Below are 19593 nucleotides of genomic sequence, written 5' to 3'. Positions count from 1 at the left end.
TGGAAAGGTCCCGTTGAATTTTGTCGCGGGGAACCAGTGCGATGCAAACTTCCTGTGTTGGCCTACAAAAATACGCCATCCCTGCAGTACTATTTGGCATTGGCATTATTATTCAGCAGTCTCACTTGAACTGGAACACAGCCTGTCTGCCTTTGACTTTAAAGCTGATTTACGGATACTTATCTGCTGATGTTGAAGCTGTAATTGGCAATTCATTGTAGATTAGAAATATATTTTGTACCTTTGAAACATTAAGTCCAAATTTAATGTTGTTGTTATACTTTTAACTGTGAAAGTCATGCACGAGTGTATTGAAGAGGTTGCTTTTCAGAAAAAGCGTTTAATTCATCAGTGTGTTCTGTAAAAATGCTGACATTCTGGATCAGCTTCTTTAATTATTAAATGGCACATATCACATTTTATCACAATTTCTTTCCACTGCCTTTTTTCCAGCCTTTAGTGACGGCGGCGGGTTTGACAGGAAATGAGGGCCGGACATGAGAGGTGATGAGCATCAAAAGTCTCCTGCCAGAAGCAGGACATTGTGATTAGATGGTGTGTGGTGTGGTGCAGCCTCTTGGAGCCCAATCGGCCATCAGGACACCCCTATAAAATAGTTATATTTATATATACGGGCTAGGTGTTGTCTTTCCAACTCTCACATATCTATTGTCAATCAGTGACTACAATGTAGTTCTTTTGCTTTACATTTTAAGACTTGAGAGAGGTAAAATACAGCGTATTGTATCAAATAATTAGCAACAAAAACACATCTTTGACTAAAGGCCAATCAATACTATTGCCATGTATTGATCTTGGACAATCAATGCATCTAATTAGAGATGTTTTTTTATTCCCAGTCAGACGTTGGTATGTCTATCACATGGAAAAACATCATTCAATGACTTTGTGAGTTAGCCAAACATTGAAAGGTTTCCTGCTGTGACTGTTACAGCATGTGCCCTCTGTAGGTGACATTGTTGTGGTTTTCTTTATGTCTAAATGTTCTCCGCCATAACAAAAGTACATTTTAAAAGTACACGTAGTGTTTTTAAAAACCCGTTCTCACAGTTTTACTCATTCACATGCGGGAGTTGCCCACAATCATCTTCTGTTTGCCCTTGAACGGGTCAAGTGCCTTCCTCTAGTTCAGCTGAGGGAAAGAGAGGAGGAGAGTTGGGCCCATTCTTCTCCTTTTACAAACTTCCAGTTCCCCTCGAGCGCCATTGATCAGCTGCAGTTCATTTTTTTTATTTTCAACTCTAATATATGGCCTTATTATGTCCCTTTGTCTCGGGGAAAGGCTTCTGTTTATGCTTCCCTCCGTTAACTAATGAGCCTGCTGACACACACTTGTATTCCCTGACAGTTACATCGCCAACCAGAGCAGCTTCTCCTCCATCAACGACAAAGACCTGCACTACTACAAGAATCTCAGGAACCTGTGAGTATTTCATGGCTTATAGTAACAAGACAAACAGTTTGGCCCAAGGAAAATATACAGAGCTATTTTCAATACGCACATTTGATAAAAAATGATTACACACAGTGTTTTTATGTTACATAGTTTTCTATTCTGTGGCTGCCATCACACATTACATGTTTCCCCTGTACACAATATTAGATCACGGGGCCCAATAAAAATGCAGCATTTTAAGGAGAACAATTTCACTCCATTTGACTTATTTGGCTTGTCATGATCCTTTGCCTTTACTGTTGACTCTGCTTATGTGCCTAAGGCAATACATTATCCATGTCTGTTGTACGGTTTATTGCAGGATTTTGTAGTTACTGTGTTTTGCTATCTATCCGTGTCTCATTTTATTTCTTAATCTGAAGAAAAGGAAGCAGCTCTTTTGTTGTGATATACCCTGTTAAGTGGAGACTACCTAATTTCCCAGCCAATATTCCATTTGGTAGACAGATTAGTAAGCACGCTATTGCAAGTGCATGCTTTTAATTGTGGTCAGACCCAGTGGGAACCAAACGAGTGCTTTGTGTGAGCCACAGCCATAGAAAGTCGTCTGAGAAATTCTTTAAACACAACTACACTCTGTCTTGATACAAATATGATAAAAACTCTTGTGCTAATCTGCGCTGATATCAGATGAGATGAACCAGTTACGAAACATCTGTCAGACCGACTTTTCATGTGGTCTTGTCTGCATCTGGTTTTAACAGTGCTGAGTAATGGACAGTATGCAGGAATATCTCCCCGCCCCGATTCTCGTAGAAAGAGGCTTTTTATTGAGACATCTGGTAAATTTACAAATGTGCAGCCATTGTTGTTGCGCCAAGGCAGTCTTGTGAATGGGTCTAAACAGTGGCCCACTAGAAATATCTTTAATTTGAGACGTTATGCAAGGGTAGCCCTGGATTAGTGGGGTGAAATCCTTGTTTTCTATGATTCATTCATTTTGTAAGTCTCAAAACAGATAACAGTGTTGTATTCATGATGCTTAAATTGTTCCTGGTACAAATCAAAATGTTGTATTACTGTTACGTTTAGGTTACATCACCATAAGCTAAAGGAACCGGCAGGTTTACTGGTCTTTCTGGAGACAAAACCTGTTGGTTGTTCTGTTAAATATGTTCATGTGTGACAAATGTTTCACCACTACAGCGGCATTTCTTCCATGAGACACAAATAATAAATGAATCCCAAATACATCCAGACGATGTATATTATCTTCAGATGGATGGCTTTTATTGGCGTCATTAGCTTTAACGTCACCTTCACGGCAAACCAAATCGACTGAAAAATTGTTTCTTTCAATGTGAGCAAAAAAAACTAAATTTGTGCCTTTCACAGTTCTAACCACACACCATTGGCTTCCACTTGTATAACAATTCCAATACCTGATTGTTCTGCTCTGTATCCTGTAGCATGGCCTGTTGTAAACTCCATCCTTATTTGAGTTGATCGGGAACCTGACATCATGTTTTTGTTGCTGCTGATGTTGCGGTTCTCGTTAATAATGTTTTTGGTCCTGATGCCGATGACAATGACGCTCTTGTCTTTGTTTTTGTGTCAGAACGGTGACCAACAGCAGGCTAACATACGTATCAAAGCTGGCCTTTCAAAACAACATCAAGATACAGTACCTGTGAGTGCATGCTATCTATTCCTTGGTTTCTATTGACTCTATTGACAGCTCTATTACAGCTCTATTATACTCTATTATAGCTGTCAATAGAGTCTATATATATATATATATATATTCCTCAATTCCTCACCTTGAGTTGTTTCACTTTGTTGAGGACAAAACTTTTAAAAATGTAAATTTCATTAATCTGTTGGATTATTCATTGTTAAAATTAATAAACAGGAAATACATATCCAAAGGTAAAGACAACTTATTTGTGATATTTTTAAAATAAAGAAAAGAAACAACCTGTAACAGACTCAGGCTCCGACTGAACAGGATCTATAACTGATCAACATGATTAAGGACTGATACTTATTACTCAATTGCTCAAATGTACCAATTAATTTGGATGATAAAATTAATTCAGGATCGTTGGTGCATGTAGAATGATTTGTTAGTTTCTGTAACACCTATCTAATATTTTAATGTGGTTTTACAAACGCAATCTCCTTCCCTGATGTTCGACTTAATTTCCAGGAATCTGAAAGATAACAACCTGTCATCGCTGTCCTGGAGGATATTCAAACACCTCAACATCTCTTATCTGTGAGTTCAGTTCAGCCTTCTGTATCGGTCTGTCTATCTGTGTGTGTATGTGTGTTTGTGTGTGTGTTTGTGTGTGTGTGTGTGTGTGTCTGTGTGTCTGTGTGCCTGTTCCTTTTTCTCTCTGTGTGGTTGACCTCGTGTTTATCATCAGAGTGTATATATTTCTATAGGATCTGTGATGTCACCTCTCTCTCTCTCTCTCTCTCTCTCTCTCTCTCTCTCTCTCTCTCTCTCTCTCTCTATATATATATATATATATATATATATATCCTGAGATTTCCTGCAGACAGAAAAGGATTATTATCAGTATTAAACAACGGGGTAAAGACTGAGATTAGCTGAAGAGGGCAAGATGCAATTAACCCCCACAGCGTGGTAAATGTGTGATTAGTTATCACATCAATGTAAGCAAACTTGCTCCACCCATACACATTACCTCTCCCATTACTCATCAATATTACTTGTAATAAAGCAGTCATTTTTCACATTGCATTTAGAGATATTGAGAAATTATTTTGTGTAAAACATTGTAAAAATGTACACTTTGTAATTTTAGAGAGAGAATTTGGTTCAACAGATTATTTTTAATTCCAAGCGGACTTTGAAATAACTGCATTTTAAAGGAATAGTTCGACATTAAACACTTATTGGCTTGCGTTGGATAGGAAGATATTTCTCTGTTCGTTAAAAATGAAGCCAGTAGATGGTTGAATTACTTTAATTTAGCAGTAACAGCTGGCCTGGCTCTCTCCATAGATAACAAAACTAAACAGCACCACCTTGTTTAATCTCTGCTATAAACAGAAGAGTAAAAAAGACATTTACATAAACACAATGTAATATGTTAATTTGTGCCCTTTAGACATGCTGGTTGGTGGATTCTGTATTGTTTGTTTGTTGTTCTTTTATGAACAGAGCCAGGCTAACTGTTTCCCCCTTTTTTTCAGTACTTACGCTAAGCTAGCAACAGCCTACTGCTGTTGGAAGCTTAATATCTAACAAACAGGCATGAGTTATCTGTTCATTGCTGAAAAGAAGCTCATTTCCCAAAATGTTGAACTATTCCTTTAAGTCACTTGGACACTAGCACACATCAATTGAGCTTCTGCTTTGTCCTTTTAAATGTACTACTCACTGTTCTTGGCGATTCTTGGCTCTGTGTGTGTGTGTGTGTGTGTGTGTGTGTGTGTGTGTGTGTGTGTGTGTGTGTGTGTGTGAAGGATCCTGACAGGGAACCCTCTGCACTGCTCCTGTGAGAACATGTGGATCAAGCTGTGGTTAGGAGAGGAAGCAGACACTCAGGAGCTACGCTGCATTGAGGATGGAGGAGGACGCAAGCCGCTGTCCAGACTGACACTACCTAACTGTGGTGAGGACACACACACACACACACACACACACACACACACACACACACACACACACACACACACACACATACACACACGCAGAGAGTAACAAGCTAGAAAAGGCATTCAGTGGAAATTGAAAACAGTAATCCTAATGATTTCCTGTAGAAGGATTTTCCCAAATCTTCATTTTGATTATGAGTTCTCTCATATGTTTTGCATGTGTGCACATACTGTATGAAACTAGCAAGCGTGCTAAGTGTTTGGTTGGTTCTCACAGGAGGTGTGTGGGGAATGACCAACTGGAAAAAGTCAAGTTTGTTGTTACTCTAAAACCTATGAGAATAGCTGAATAAATGTATTAATAACTAAAGCCACTGCAGTAATCAACAGCAGCTGGTATACTGTATGTAAACTTCAACAAGCTACTTCAAAGATGCCGCACACACTGTATTTCCCTACGCAATACTCTGCATGGCTTGTATATCGTAATTTATTTCGACACCGCGCAGTGCAAAAAGCTCCACATGAACAAGCAAACAGAGATCCAAATGAACGCTTGCATGCACACAAACACACACACACGCACACACACACACACACACACACGCACACACACTCTTAGAGCTCTGCTTTTATAGAGGGCTTAAAAATGTAATTTCTGCAGGGCGTCATTAAAAGGCCGCCGACACTAAACATGATGACGTTATCTCTGTGCTGTGGCGAGTTGACGCAGATGATGCATAGATTAGCTGACAGTTTGAGGAGCGCAATATACGCGACCCACAGAGTGGTGTTTGTGTGCACTGTGCGAGAGGTTATGTCATCTTATAATTCGAGTCATGCCAGACATTTGCTCGGAGCTGTAGAAAGGTCTCAGTTTGCTTTTCTGAGAGGGCGCATGTAAATCAACATACAGATGACATCAGTAAGTTTTGAAGATGCTGAGTGGAGAAATTTTGCTGCGTGTAAGACAATAAAATGAAGTGTTATAAAGACCATCTGCACTATTTCCTATGGCACCAGTGACCTGCTGTCACGCAACAGATTTAATTTCCTTTTTTCTCAGAATCATCATGTTTCGGTCGTTAGTGAAGGAATTCTTTCTGGACTTAGGGAACGCTGCAATAATCACGTTTTTTTTTTATGAGCAATAAAAGACATTTCCTACCGATTCAATTAGGAAAACTTAATGAGAATATGTTGCATCTTTGTTTAAGTTGCAAATAAACAATGTTTAGTCTTCCCTTAAGGAATACTGTGTTTACAAACCAGACAATTCTATTTCCAGTAGCAGTGCATACAGCTATTTACAATGTTAAGTTAACCGGCACGCTTGCTGTCACTCCCAGACAGACTTCCACAGACCACAATCCTTTTATGTACTTGCTTATGGGAGTGTTTATCAAGCTTGAATGTATAAATGTCAGCAGTTAATTGATGCTTTATTCGTCCTTTCTTAGTTTGTCATTAATCTCTCTATTTTAGACTTAGCTCTTTACATGAACAGAGTCAGATTACACCTTGACCCAGTTGACTGTCCTAAACAAAGGTTTTTATTATCGCAAATCTGGCTTAAAATGACATTTGGTAATAATTTAGAGCTTGAGTTGAACACAAGCGAGACAATGAAACAGATAGTTCCAGCCTTTGGGGGCAATAACTTCAGTCAGATCCCGAATGTTACTGTAAAGTGGGAACATAAAAGATTTGAAGTTATAAAACACACGAAATAACAGCAGAAAAGTCAGAAACGCTTTATAGGCGTCAGTTGAAATGCAATCAAATGTTTTCTTTGATAAACATGGATTTGAATGTATTTTTGTCATCTGGTCATAAATAGCTCAAAGCAGTCGAGACGCACTGGGCACAAACTATAAGTTAGCATGCAGGAAGCTAACAATGTCATTGATAACTCCTATTGATCCGTGCCCTCTGCCTCTCTTCCATTAGCAGAGGTTATTTTGGGCCTGAGCACAGTTACGGCAGGGCCCCTGGAGAGGTGGGCAGGGGACCCCCTGGCAGTGTGACATATGAGGAGGAGGACCTGGTAGTGCAGGGGTGTCAAATGATGCCCCAGGGCTAACAGTGATACGCCATAAGTCCCAACTGCCGGTCTTTTGCTCTCTGTGTCATTTTCGTCTCGCTATCGTCTGCCTCCCCCTCTCTCAGGCTGTCTTTCCTCCTCCTTTATTACTAATTTTCCATCTCTCTGGCTGCTTGCATGTATGACTGTCAGTCCCTCTGTCTGTGTGAACATTTCTGAGTGACGTACGAGGAAGGCACAAAGCAGAGGAAATGCCCGACGATGCCCTGGGGCTCATCTATCAGGCCACCCGCATCTGTCTCTGTAGAGTGTTCACTGCTGGAGCTCCACTCAGAAAGGCTGGAAAACACAGGCTGTTCCCAATACTGACCCAAACACAACTTCAGTAAAAAGTTGCTGCTCTGATGTTACCGCAATCCCATGCTACAGTGGGTGCAAATAGCTGCAGGTATTAAAAACACTCCCACTATGTTAATACAATGACAAATGCAATTAAATCATGAAAAAGCAACAACTTTAAATGTACCACTGTTGTTTGATTCCCTTTAACAACTCTTTATCAAGTGGTAGGATCACGTCAGGGTCATTAATGTCAAACAATTGAAGCTGTTTCTCTTTCATACTCATTAAACTGTATAAATATATGTGGCCTAATCAGATTTTTGTTAAATATTTCAAATATATAAAAGCTTTCATTGAAACCAGTCGTCCAGAGCAAAGTTGCTGAGGAATACAGCCCTCTGCCTTCTTCTGCCTCCCTCGCTAGTTGTGTCTTTCTCTACATTTGTTTGGCTTTACCAGGTTTTATTTCCCTTTCTCATTTTTTTTTCTTTGAATTATTCTTTAAATGTTTTCCTCGTCCTTCTTTCTCTTCCTTCTGCCTCCTTGGCTTTATGCATACTGTTCTGTGTAATATACACGTGCATATCTGTCTATTTCTCAAACTTCCTGTATCTCTTCGCTCTTCCCCTTTGTGTGATGTGCTCTTACAGTTGCAAACGTGAAACCCAAATGCAGGGAACAGACTCGAGCTGCAATATGCCAGTAAAGTCCGACCAAAAAGGCCAGATGGCATCTGTGTCTGTGGGCAGCAAACACTTTCACATTTATGAATTTCCTATAGGGATTCAACTCACTTACTTAGATAACAAAGAATTTAACAACATAACACAAAAGCTGTATAGAGCAAACTTTAAATCCACACAGCACAAATACGATGGTATTCATGTCTGGCAGATGTTTTCTGGGGTCTTTAAAAGGTACTTGACATGATGTTTATTGCTGCATTTGGCCTTTCTGCGGTCCATTTTGGGCCATGCTGCTGCCATTTAGCAGTGAGGTTTTGCAAAGAGAAGGATTCAGGAGGGTGTAAAACACACAACAAGTGTAAAGATGGAATACTGTGCCATTTTATTTAAGTAATTTATCAGTGGTCCTTCATATGACAAGTATGACGCATCGCTGGACCAGATCAGTATCATGAGGATTTATGTCCACGTAAGATGGTTATGCACCTACAGATTTATGCTCAATGCAAATGCAGGAAGCATGGTGTCCTTTAGAGGTGGAGTAAATAGTGTTGAGGTTGTGGTGATGGATGGACCTCTTTGCCCTTTATGCAGACCAAAGTTAAACTTTATTATTGACCATTAGGCATGTTTCTTCTACTTTAACCATGTTTTTTTAATAACCTACTGTATTTAACCTTAATTAATTTGCCTTAAATACAATATTTCCCCAAGACGAGCCACAAAAGTTGTGTAAAAAGTGAGAACTCCACCCAAAGACAAGTCAAGTGTTGGATTTTAGCAAAAAGTTTCAAGTTCATACAGTCAACTTGACTGACAACAGTTTAAGGTGTCAGTTTTGGGTTTTCAAAGCTGCTCATCCAGTCCCGATTCCCATTCTCCTTCCTATTCCTCTGCCGTCTTTGAACAGAAATCCCTTTGTGAATGTCTGTCATACGTCTTTGTGAGTCTACACTGAGCACAAACAACAACAGGACAAATACAGAGACTCATCTATAGAGTCAGCGTTTTGCCAATTTGTTTCCTTGTGACAGGAAAAAGAAATGTGTGAAAAATGAACAGTGAAATTCAGCACACGCTCCTTCACCTTTTGCTGTCGAAACTGATTATGAATGCAATTCAATATGGAATCATTACCGATGGCCATTACAAAGGCAAACTCACGCCGCAGCAGTTTGCCGAGGAAGACGTCAAGCTCAGGTAGGCGGTGTGACCCGGGGCGAGAGATCTCTCTCTCTCTCTCTCGCTATCCGGCCTGCTCCCGCCTCTCGTCAGAATCCCCCACATCTCCGTGGTGGAAAGGTAGAGGCCGCACATTATAGATGTGAACCCGTCTCTGAACACCGATGTGGATGCGCCTATTGTGGCCCCATAACAAGAGCTGACAACAATGACACTTCCGACAATGACGCTGAAGCATACTGTGGTGTATTGTGCAGAGGTTTTCAATCCGGAGCGGATGTTTTGCTTTTAAATATGGTCTGTGAGCAGCTATTCAGCTCCACGTCACCAGGACATGTCGCCAACGCTGTGCTTGTAATTCACAGGCCATTCATAGCACATCCTCCTCTTGAAAGAAAGTACTCTGAATTCAAAGAGTGCCAGGGACTGGCGTATACTCAGCGCTCATGTCATGTCATAGAATGGTGAAAAAAAAAACAACATCCACCAGGAGGCAGATAGATATGCTAACTTTGACTGAATGAGTAAATGAAAATGTGAGTGAGGTACTTTTTGTTTTCATGACTTCCCAATTGAAACGCCACCATCTTAGCGTGGAGTACAGATCCACATGGGTCTGTACTGAGAAATCTAGAGTGACGTTGCAATCTAAGTTGTTACTGCTTGAGTTTACGTTAAGTAAAGACGGATGGCAGATTAAAGAAGTATAAAAAAAAACGAGCGAGTTGAGAAACATTAATGCATGCAGATGCTTCCTAACTGGGCTTGAGGATTTACCCTCCGGTAGAGCGCAGACACTTGGATAATCCAGAGTATGCCGACATGCATTGAAGCTGGTGGGGGCCCAGTGCTTTGCTGAGACACTGCATATTGGATTTTCCTTTGTCAGATTTCTGTATTTCTGCTGGGAATGCAAGTCTACATTAACGAAGCAAATCTTTAAAAAATATATATGCTGACAGATCAGCAGCTGTTCTGATTTCAACCATTGTCCAACATAATCAATACAACATAATAATCAGTCTGCAACAGATTGATTAACGGTTTGAAGTCATGATCTTATTGATTGACGTTGGCTGGTAGCTTATGTAAGAACACATATTGTGTTAAACAGGAAGAAAATATGCATTGTATTTTGATAAAATATGAAGAGACACATATATTGTTAAATAGTTGCACAATAGGACCGGGCATGTGATCAAAAAGGGTCGAAAAGGGCTTTTTTTCATTGAATCATTTTATTTTTAATTTGAAGTGACATTTAAGCTACTGAGCTTGCACGCCAACAAATCCAACTCAATGACAACGGGGCAGAAAGCGGGCCTTGAATTGGGATCATTATGTCGTTCCATTTTTTTTTACAGGGCATGGCCCCCTTTCATTCGTCATGGATGTGTTGCATTAGTTGTCTCGCCCTCTGCAGTCAAATGAATGCCAGTATTGTCCATATGTTTACAACTGGCTGGTTGCAGCCCAACGCTGAAGCAACACGATACAGAAATCTTTCCACGTAGCGGCTCACACGTGTTGTCATAGACACAGGCTGGTCCGCCCTGCTAATTACGCTGAATTCCTCTTCAATCCCACTTGTCGATTCTGCATACGTCCTGGAGGATTACAATCACACAAGATGTCACGGCTGGTTTGACTACCAAAGCTGCGCACCAAAGTAATCTTACATGGAAACAATTTTCTACGTACTGACAGGTCACGACAATTGCACTCACATCAACACAGAGGTTTTATTTTCCGATGGCGGCGCTGTGGAGTACAGCTCTGTGTGTGTGTGTGTGTGTGTGTGTGTGTGTGTGTCCTGCAGATGGCTGTAGAGTCGGGAGAACGCTGACTTACTGAGAGCCGGTTAAGATGTGTGGTTCTGATATGGCAGCTGGCCTGCCACCACTGAAATCACTGGTTTTTAGTGCGCCTCACAGTGATTGAGTGGGTTGCTGTAGTGATAAGTGGGTTGCCCTGGTGATAAGCATTTCGCAGACGGACAGAAGAGGTGGAAGAGGAGAGAAGGGTCCGATAAGGAATCTGTCCAGTTTTATCTGCAGTAGATGTCGACACCCATCCTCTCTTCTTTTTGTTTTCCGTTTCTCTTCCGCCTCTTCTTTCGGTTCTCATCTTATTTCTTGCTCTGTTCTTCTCCTCTTTATTTGTTGTCCTTATTTTTCTCTTCTTCTGTCATCTTGGCTCTAGTTCTTGTTCCTGTTCTCCTCTTTGTCCTGATCACTTCTCTTTTTTTTGTCTCGTTTTCTCTTATCTTCCCCTCTTCTCGGCTCATCTTCTAGTCGTTCTCGTCTCTTCTCCCTTGCTGTCTTTTGTTCTCCTTCACCCCTCTTGTTTGCCATCTTGTATTCTCTTTTATTCTCTTGTTTTTGTTTTCTCTTGGTTCTCGTCTTGTTTCCTCTGCTTTACTATTTATTCTCTTGGTTCTTTGTCTCTTCTCTTCTTTTGTCCATTGCCTCTTGGGTTCTCGTCTCTCATCTGGTCTCTTGTTTTCTATTGTCTTTGTTTTGTTCTCCTCTCTTCTTCCTTCATCAGGGATGCTATTGGATAAGGGATGAGGGTGGCAAGACCCTGATCGAGTCTGATTGGTCATACCCAGGTCACCTCCTGGTCAGCACCAGTGTCTCTGCTTTTGACTGAGGCTTCAGACTGTGTCCAATCAATGTAGTACTTGGGCTGCTGAAGACATGCACTAGTAATCAGTGTAACCATCACTGTGTTTGAACTCTGTCTCTTTGTCTGACTGTTTGATTGGGGTGAGTGTGCTTAAATGAAAGCGAGAGAGAGAGCAAGAGAGAGAGAGAGAGAGAGAGAGAGAGAGAGAGAGAGGGGGGGAAAGAAGGAGATTGAATTTGGGGTCTGTGGTAGTGGGTGTGTGTTTGCCTGCTCTTCCACTCTTATTGTCGAGGTTGTTACGTGCCTTGTGTTTCAACTGAAAATACAAGAGTTGGTCATGAATCCTAAGTTTGCTTCCTCCCTTTTCTCTCCACCTTGGCACCTCTTCTCTTCTGCCCTCCCTCCCACCCGGTTTGTAGAGGTTCCCATGGCAACGTTGAACCCATCCCAAGTGACACTAATGGAGGGAAAGCACGTGGACCTGTCCTGTACGACCTTCGGGGTGCCCTCACCTGAGCTGATATGGAACATGACGCTGGTCTCCACCTATGAGGTCAGGTCACAGACACGGAAACACAAACTCAGAAATGTTTGGATGACGCATGTCATGTCACATTACTTGCCTTACGTAGATATTGATGCTTTGGAAGATGAAACAATTAGTTGTTTCATTGGTTGACAGACATGTTCTATGAATTATTAATAATAATTGTTCCGTCATTTATTTAACATACATGTTAAAGGTTTGATAATGCTTCTCAGAAGTTCGGGCATTTCTTTGACATATGGAGTAAACGATACAACTGGAAATAAAATGCTAGTTTTTTATGCCAGATGTAAAAAATACTAAAAAGAGGAAATCCATCATGAAAATAAACATAGTTTGGAAAAAAAATCTTTCTCTTTTACATGTTAAGAAAATAGCCACATCTTCACGCTGATATATGGATGTGTTCACCCACTCAGATCGAGACATCAGGCCAGATTTCGGTGCTTCGACTGTCCAACCTGTCCTCGCTTGACCACAACAGCAAGATCACCTGCACGGCTGAGAACATCGTCGGAGAGAAAGAGTCCTCACTGCTGCTGGATATACTTTGTACGTTTGCCCTGTGGCTAGCAGCCCTAATCAAAGTGTTCATCAGTGCCGTCTTTAAACAGAGAATGAAATGTTTGAGAAGACAACTGTGTTTTGCATGCTTCACTATGTTTACCTCTGAATTGCTCCTAGGTCTTATCTTATTTTCAGTCTAGACTGTATGTATCTTACACTGTTGCTCTTCAACACTTATTCTCTCTACTACACTCAGTCCCTCCCAAAATCGTGAAACTGAGTGATGCGATCCCTGACCATCACTGGTGCATCCCCTTCAGCGTGTCAGGTAAGACAGACGTCCACATCATGTGCTTCGGCGTGAAATACATCTATATTTTGAATCGTGTCACAGTATATAAGAATCACAGCAATGACTACACAAGCAGAAAAAAAAGAGACATAAAATGTAAGAATCTGAACAATAGAAATCACCAGGTCTATTGTATTGTCTTCATCACTTTCCAGGAAACCCAAAGCCACAGCTCCAGTGGTTTCTGGACGATAAAGAGGTGACAGAGGGGGACTTCATCACGACATTGTTTCATGAAATCACAGAAAGGGAGTACCACGGCTGCCTGCAGCTGGACAGCCCCACACACCTCAACAATGGGCACTACAAGCTCGTGGCCCAAAACAAATTTGGGTCAGATGAAAAGGAGGTGGAGGCTCACTTCATGCGCAAGCCTTGGGAGGGTGAGAAGCTCAATGCCGTTTTCAGAAAATCCAGCTTTTACTTTCTTTAAAACGTACAGAACTGAAACAATTATTCAATATGTGTCTTTAGTGGCCTATAAATTCTTCAGTTACAGTAACCTTTGACCCCCAAAACCGAATCAGTTCAAGCTTAAGTGCGAGTGGACACTGCATTTCTGAGATATCCCGCTCACAAGAATGGACTTGACGGACTGAAGCTGGCCTGTAATCACTTTTACATTTACTGTTCCAGGTCTTTTGTGCTATTCTCCATCTTTTGCTCTTTCTTGATTTGTTCCTCATTCTTTATGCCAAGATTGTACATTTGTTACGGACTCACTGTCACACAATTATGTTCAGTGCTTTTGACCATTGTCTGAAGAAGCCTCCTGCTTTAGACTTTCAAAGCACGATTCTCTCACTGACGCTGTCCCACAGCTTGATCATGACAAAGGGATGCCATACTGACAGTTTTGTATATGCAGTTATACGCAGGGAGTTACCACATTTAAAGAAGGAGCATTTATAATGATTATTTATTGATTGAACACCAAATGTGGGAGATTTTTGCATATTAGATTATGCAGCACAATGATGATAAAAAAATAGACGTGTGACATGCATAATATTCCTTGGCATGAAATCATTTTCTGAAGAGGCAAATAGGTGTGAAGAATGTTAGTATCAATACAGCTAAAGTACCTGCACAATAATGTGCAGAAAACCTTTCTCCCCCCCAGACTAACATGTCAGAATCTAAAATATAACTTTAATCTAGAGCGTGGATACTGTCCAAGAAGTATTCACTCTAAGTGAATTTTTAAATGTAACCTGTGTGTTGTTGTCCTTATGTGCAGGAACGGAGAAGGAGCCGTACTATTATGGTGAGTGGAATACATATCCATTGCTATCAAATCAATGTTTTCATCAAATGTGTTAAACGTATTAAATCCAACACGTCCAGTTAAGATTCATTGTGTGTTCATAGTGTCATTGTTCTCAGATCAATATTTCTTTCTGTTTAACATCTCGTCATTTTCATCCTCATCAATTAACATAAATCACATTTTAGAAATCTTTCTCTTTCTCTTTTTTCTATCAAGTTGCTGAGGGTGCGTTACATACCTACACATCATGCAACTAGGGATTAGGGTTGTTGTTTGTCTTTTTCCCACACTGTGTCCCCGATGTTCTTATTATTTATGTTGATGTTGTGCATGTTAAATATATGTTGTCTGTTGGTTTGTGTATTGTGTTTGAGTAATGAATATGCTTTTGAAACAAGCTCAGAGAACAGGCATGACTGACAATATTATTTGTGGATTGCATGTAAAACAATTGACACTTGAAGTATATTGATTTGTATGGGACCTAATTTGTCTCCATTGTCTCTTTTCTCTCTTGCTGCTCCTCCAACACTGCCCCCCTCCTGCAGATCTAACCACAGGTACTGCCACGCCTTTTATTTGCTCACTCCCAATGAGAAACATTGCTCAGCCCCGCCTCCTTAATTTACCATTAATACACTTTAATAAGCTTTCCCTTCTCGCAAAGCACATACTGATGCACCTATTGTTGTTCACAATGATAATGGTGGCAGATTGACCTTGATTACCTGTCAAAGGTTGATAAGTTGATGTAGAAAACATGTGGATAAAGAAACTGCAAGGTTGTTGAACTGCATTTAGGCCTAAAACATATAAGGATAACTCTGATTAGGGGCTGACCTTGAAAGACTTTAAAAGTTAAAAGTGTTTGGCAAAACTACGTCAGATAATAAGGCTGAGGCTGGGGGAGCTGCTAATGTTCGCCTTGCCTCTTATATTCTAGCGTTCAGGAATAGCTCTCCCACCTGGCTCTGTCAATTAACAAAGTGCAAAATACTAACCACCTTGAACTAAATTCACCTGCTGAACAAGCTGTTCAATGTGAACGGAAGCAGATGACCAACAAAGAAAGTCTATGCTATTCCACTGTCCTTCACTTCAGATGCAAATCACTTCTCGAGTGACTCTTCCTCTCTCTCTTCCTCTCTCTCTCTCTCTCTCCATCAACAGAGGGCCCCCCTGTAGACCCACCTGAAGACAGAGTCGCTGTAAGTCACATATTACTCATAGCCTCCGTCAGCTGTCGACTGTTTGTGTTTCCTTCTGTGTGGCCTATCTAGAAACACCTGAGCTGCATTTTTTTCCCCTTCCCTTTTTGACGTAATCGAATGAATCCAGCAAGATACAAAGATACAGCAGTATTTTAGAAAATCTGCCAGTGGTTTGCACCTTTTGCCGTGGAGTTTATTGTGTGTGGTTGTCTCTTCCGTATCAGAGATTCATAAGTCTGTTTTCTAATGTTGCAGGTGTACGTGGTGGTGGGCATTGCAGCTGTCGCCTTCACCGGTTTCCTCCTGATGTTAGTTATTCTGAAGTTCGGAGGGAACTCCAAGTTTGGCATCAAAGGTAAGACTCCTGACTTGTATCTGCATTGGCGGTTTATATCATTTGGGGTGACTAAGTGAATAAACTGAATGAATCCCCCCAAAACTGATGGCGATTTCTTGTTTGTGGACATTGATGGCTTCATGGACACATCAAAAACACATTTTAAAAGATTGATCCAAAAACACCTGCGCTCACTTTTAAAGTTAAGTTATGAATGTTTAGCATCCCTGATGTGCAGTTACATATTTTAGCTTTAGCTATGGTATAGCCTTGAAGCCAATGACGTAGCTCATTGATGCAAGAATATGAATCCAGCTTCAGTCTCACTTGTGGGATACCTGGTCATACATGTTCACATTACAGGGGATACATTGGGACATTTTCCTTGTAGTGATTATTTCAGTTCAACAGGTAATATCTGGGACTAAAGTTTACTATGGGACAGCTTCATTAATTATGTTCAGGTTATGATGAAAATGACTCAAAATATGTGTTTGTGGTTGCGCAATAAATCTACTTTAATATGCAGACCATCATGTGTCCATGAATCCATCCCGTTGAGGTGGAAACAGCTGCTGTTTGAAGGAGGTTCATCGGGTGATTAACATGCATGCTGACTAAACTGAGCGCCTTTAGTATTTGTCATGTTGATGTTAAACTACTGCGGTGACTTCTCTAATGGCTACAAGTGCAACTAATCTATCCTCTTTTATTCATCAAGCTGACTTACTGAGACTCGTTTGTTTTTCTAATTCTTACGCTTTGCCGAAAGTTCCTCAGACTTTGTTCACTAACAACTCCTCCATCACTTCTTCCTTCTCCACGTAACGATGGTAATGCTGTTTTTTGTTGTTGTTTTTTTTCAAATGTAGACGTGTTCAATGTGCAGCTAAAGAACTGCAAGCATCCGGACGATCACCTTTGTATTCCACTGGCTCATTTTCGGCTGTTAAAGGGATTCAAGTTGAAACTGGGCTTAATGGAAATCCAAAGATACATAAACTTGGTGCAGGAACGGTTTTCTGTGCCTTCTATTCTGTTGACTTTTGATTAGTGCAAGTTGGCTGAAAAAGCAGAATGTGTTCATGATAAGCAACCCAGGAAATACAAATTCGGAGGAAGTCATTTTGTGCTCTTTAAACAGTTGTTGTGCACCGCTTGAACCATTGGCATTTGATATAGTGAAGGTCCCTGAACGTCTGTGTGTGTGTGTGTGTGTGTGTGTGTGTGTGTGTGTGTGTCTGTGTGTGTGTCTGTGTGTCTGTGTGCAACTCTTGTTTGCACTATTGAACTGCAGTATTTTGGCATTGATTGATTTATGACCCCCCTGAGAGGAGGGGTGCAAGACAGATGAAGCAGCTCGTACATACATTGCGTGCGTGTGTGTGTGTGTGTGTGTGTGTTTGTATTTATGGTCTTGTGTGCGGTTTCTTCTTCCTCGAGGAGAGGGGAATGAGGTGGCTCGGAAGCCAAATTATATGTCTAATGCCTCTCTGCATTCCCCCTACATATCAGTATTTGTGTTTAAGTGTATTTTCTTGTACGTCTAAGCATTTTTGCATGTGTGTGTGTGCTTCTTTTCGCGTGCAGTGAGTTAGGTCACATTACGGCGTTTCCCTTCTGGTAGCTCCCCTTGAGTCTTCATCCTTCTCTATTTCCACTGTCGACTTCCTCTACCCATGCGGTCCTGTCCACATCCAAATGTACGTGCCCTGCAGCATGTTGACATTGAGTGTGTGGAGACAGAGACTACGAGGGCGCATTCCGGCTATAGGCAAAAATAATAATAATTGCGAAGCCGGAGGGGGGGGGGGGTTCATATGCAGAGAGAAAAACACCTTCTGAGATTAAAGTAATAAATAAACTATGAGGGGAAAAAAAAAAAAAATAATAGTGGAGTAAAGAACTGCGCTTTCTTTGAGTAATCACATGGCTTCACTTTGCACGGCTGGATGAACCTCATCACGCCAGATGCCACCGTTAAACAATGAGTGCAAAATATATCGTATTGTCGCAGACTCTCCATCCGTCTGCTGATCCGTGGCTTGGTCGTGGACTACGCAAGGCTTTTTAGAGGTTCCTCTCCGCACAATTTTAGTCCAACTTAAAATTTTTTACTCAGCAAAGGCCTTAATACGCTGTTATAGAGACTGTGCTGTTCGCATGAACCGCAGCGTTGGAGAGCTGTGAGTAATCCGCACAACGGCTGTGCCCACACTGCTTCAAACCTCCACATGTCTCCTATACTGGATCACTGACCAAAGTTCATCGACAGAAAACTGAATATTACATCGCAGCAGAAGTCAGCACACTACCAGCGCGAATCAAATCTAACGGCAGCATGGTTTGTTTCATACAAACACGCGTACGCAAACATGAACACAGTGTTGACGACGACACGGAACTTGTGATCAGAAAGTGTTAAATGTGAAATGGTCTTGGCAATGTGGTTCAGTCTCTTGTAAAAGGACAATTGGACGTGCAGACTGGAGCTCGACGGCTGAGTCACAACTGTGGAGCGAGTGCTTGAGGCCTTGTACCTTATTAAACAGGTGTGCACGAGAAAGGCACAACTCGCCTCACTGACTCCGTTTGAGTTGTCGCCCCGTATTTCTCTGCCAGTTGAGCAAAAAGCTGTGCCTGGTTTACATTATTTATGTTGACTGCATTATTATGCTCCTCTCTCATCAATAACACATGGGCAACACTTTGTACAGGTTGCGTCTCACAATCGCTGCCTCTTGACACTCACAGGATGGATATACTGCGTACGGTTGTGTGTGCATGTTGTTGTGTTGGCAGATGTAAGATTAACCATGCGGGTAGCAATGGTGTTTATTGGAGACTCAGTGTAGCTGAAATACTGTAAATCTTGTTCGTCTTTGCTCTTGACGTGTGAAAGCGATCGTGTCACAGTAACCGCACTATTGCATTACTGCCTTATCGGACCGCAGGGGATGGCAAACAACCGGCAAAACTGCTCTGTTCACGTATTTTTCTTTTTCTTTAATGGGAGCGCTGAGTATTTAAGCGTTGCTACAAACATCAACAGCGGGATGAGACGCTGAGCGTCTATCCTGCATTCAGCGCTGCTCGCTTTGGTTTAGTTTCTGGTCGCCGAGAGTTTAAAAAAAATCCAAAATTGAAGGTAAAATCGTAAGAGTCGGTTACACTCACACAGTGGAAGAGGGGCAGGACAAATACCGAAAAGACCAATCGGCAGATCCTACATGTTCTCAGTAAGTAAAAGTAATCATTGAAATAACTTCTCAGGAAAGAAAACAAAAGTATTTACTGAAAAAAATATGAGTGAAAAAAATCCCCCCTAAATGCCACATTAATTAAGACACCAATACCTCGAGGAAGGTCTCAGAAACCCCTGTGTACACATGGCCAAAAAGATCACAATTCACACAATTGATCAGCTGCTTAAAAGTTAA

At 41.2% G+C, this 19593-nt stretch overlaps 1 protein-coding gene across 1 annotated transcript in view; it reads left to right on the top strand.

Moving 5' to 3' along the window:
* ntrk2a (neurotrophic tyrosine kinase, receptor, type 2a) overlaps nt 1-19593 on the top strand; it is a 77151-nt gene that overhangs the window by 2482 nt on the left and 55076 nt on the right. The window contains 10 exon segments of the mRNA XM_068604545.1: nt 1370-1444; nt 3036-3107; nt 3627-3695; nt 4916-5064; nt 12349-12482; nt 12896-13028; nt 13240-13311; nt 13491-13771; nt 15778-15813; nt 16072-16171. Coding sequence (XP_068460646.1) covers nt 1370-1444; nt 3036-3107; nt 3627-3695; nt 4916-5064; nt 12349-12482; nt 12896-13028; nt 13240-13311; nt 13491-13771; nt 15778-15813; nt 16072-16171 — 1121 coding nt within the window.

This window comes from Clinocottus analis, unplaced genomic scaffold (genome assembly GCF_023055335.1).
Source record: "Clinocottus analis isolate CAN_PGR_092001 unplaced genomic scaffold, fCliAna1.0.p SCAF_7, whole genome shotgun sequence".
Taxonomy (NCBI): domain Eukaryota; kingdom Metazoa; phylum Chordata; class Actinopteri; order Perciformes; family Cottidae; genus Clinocottus; species Clinocottus analis.
Note: the sequence above shows the minus strand (reverse complement) of the source record. Positions and strands in the feature narration are given on the sequence as shown.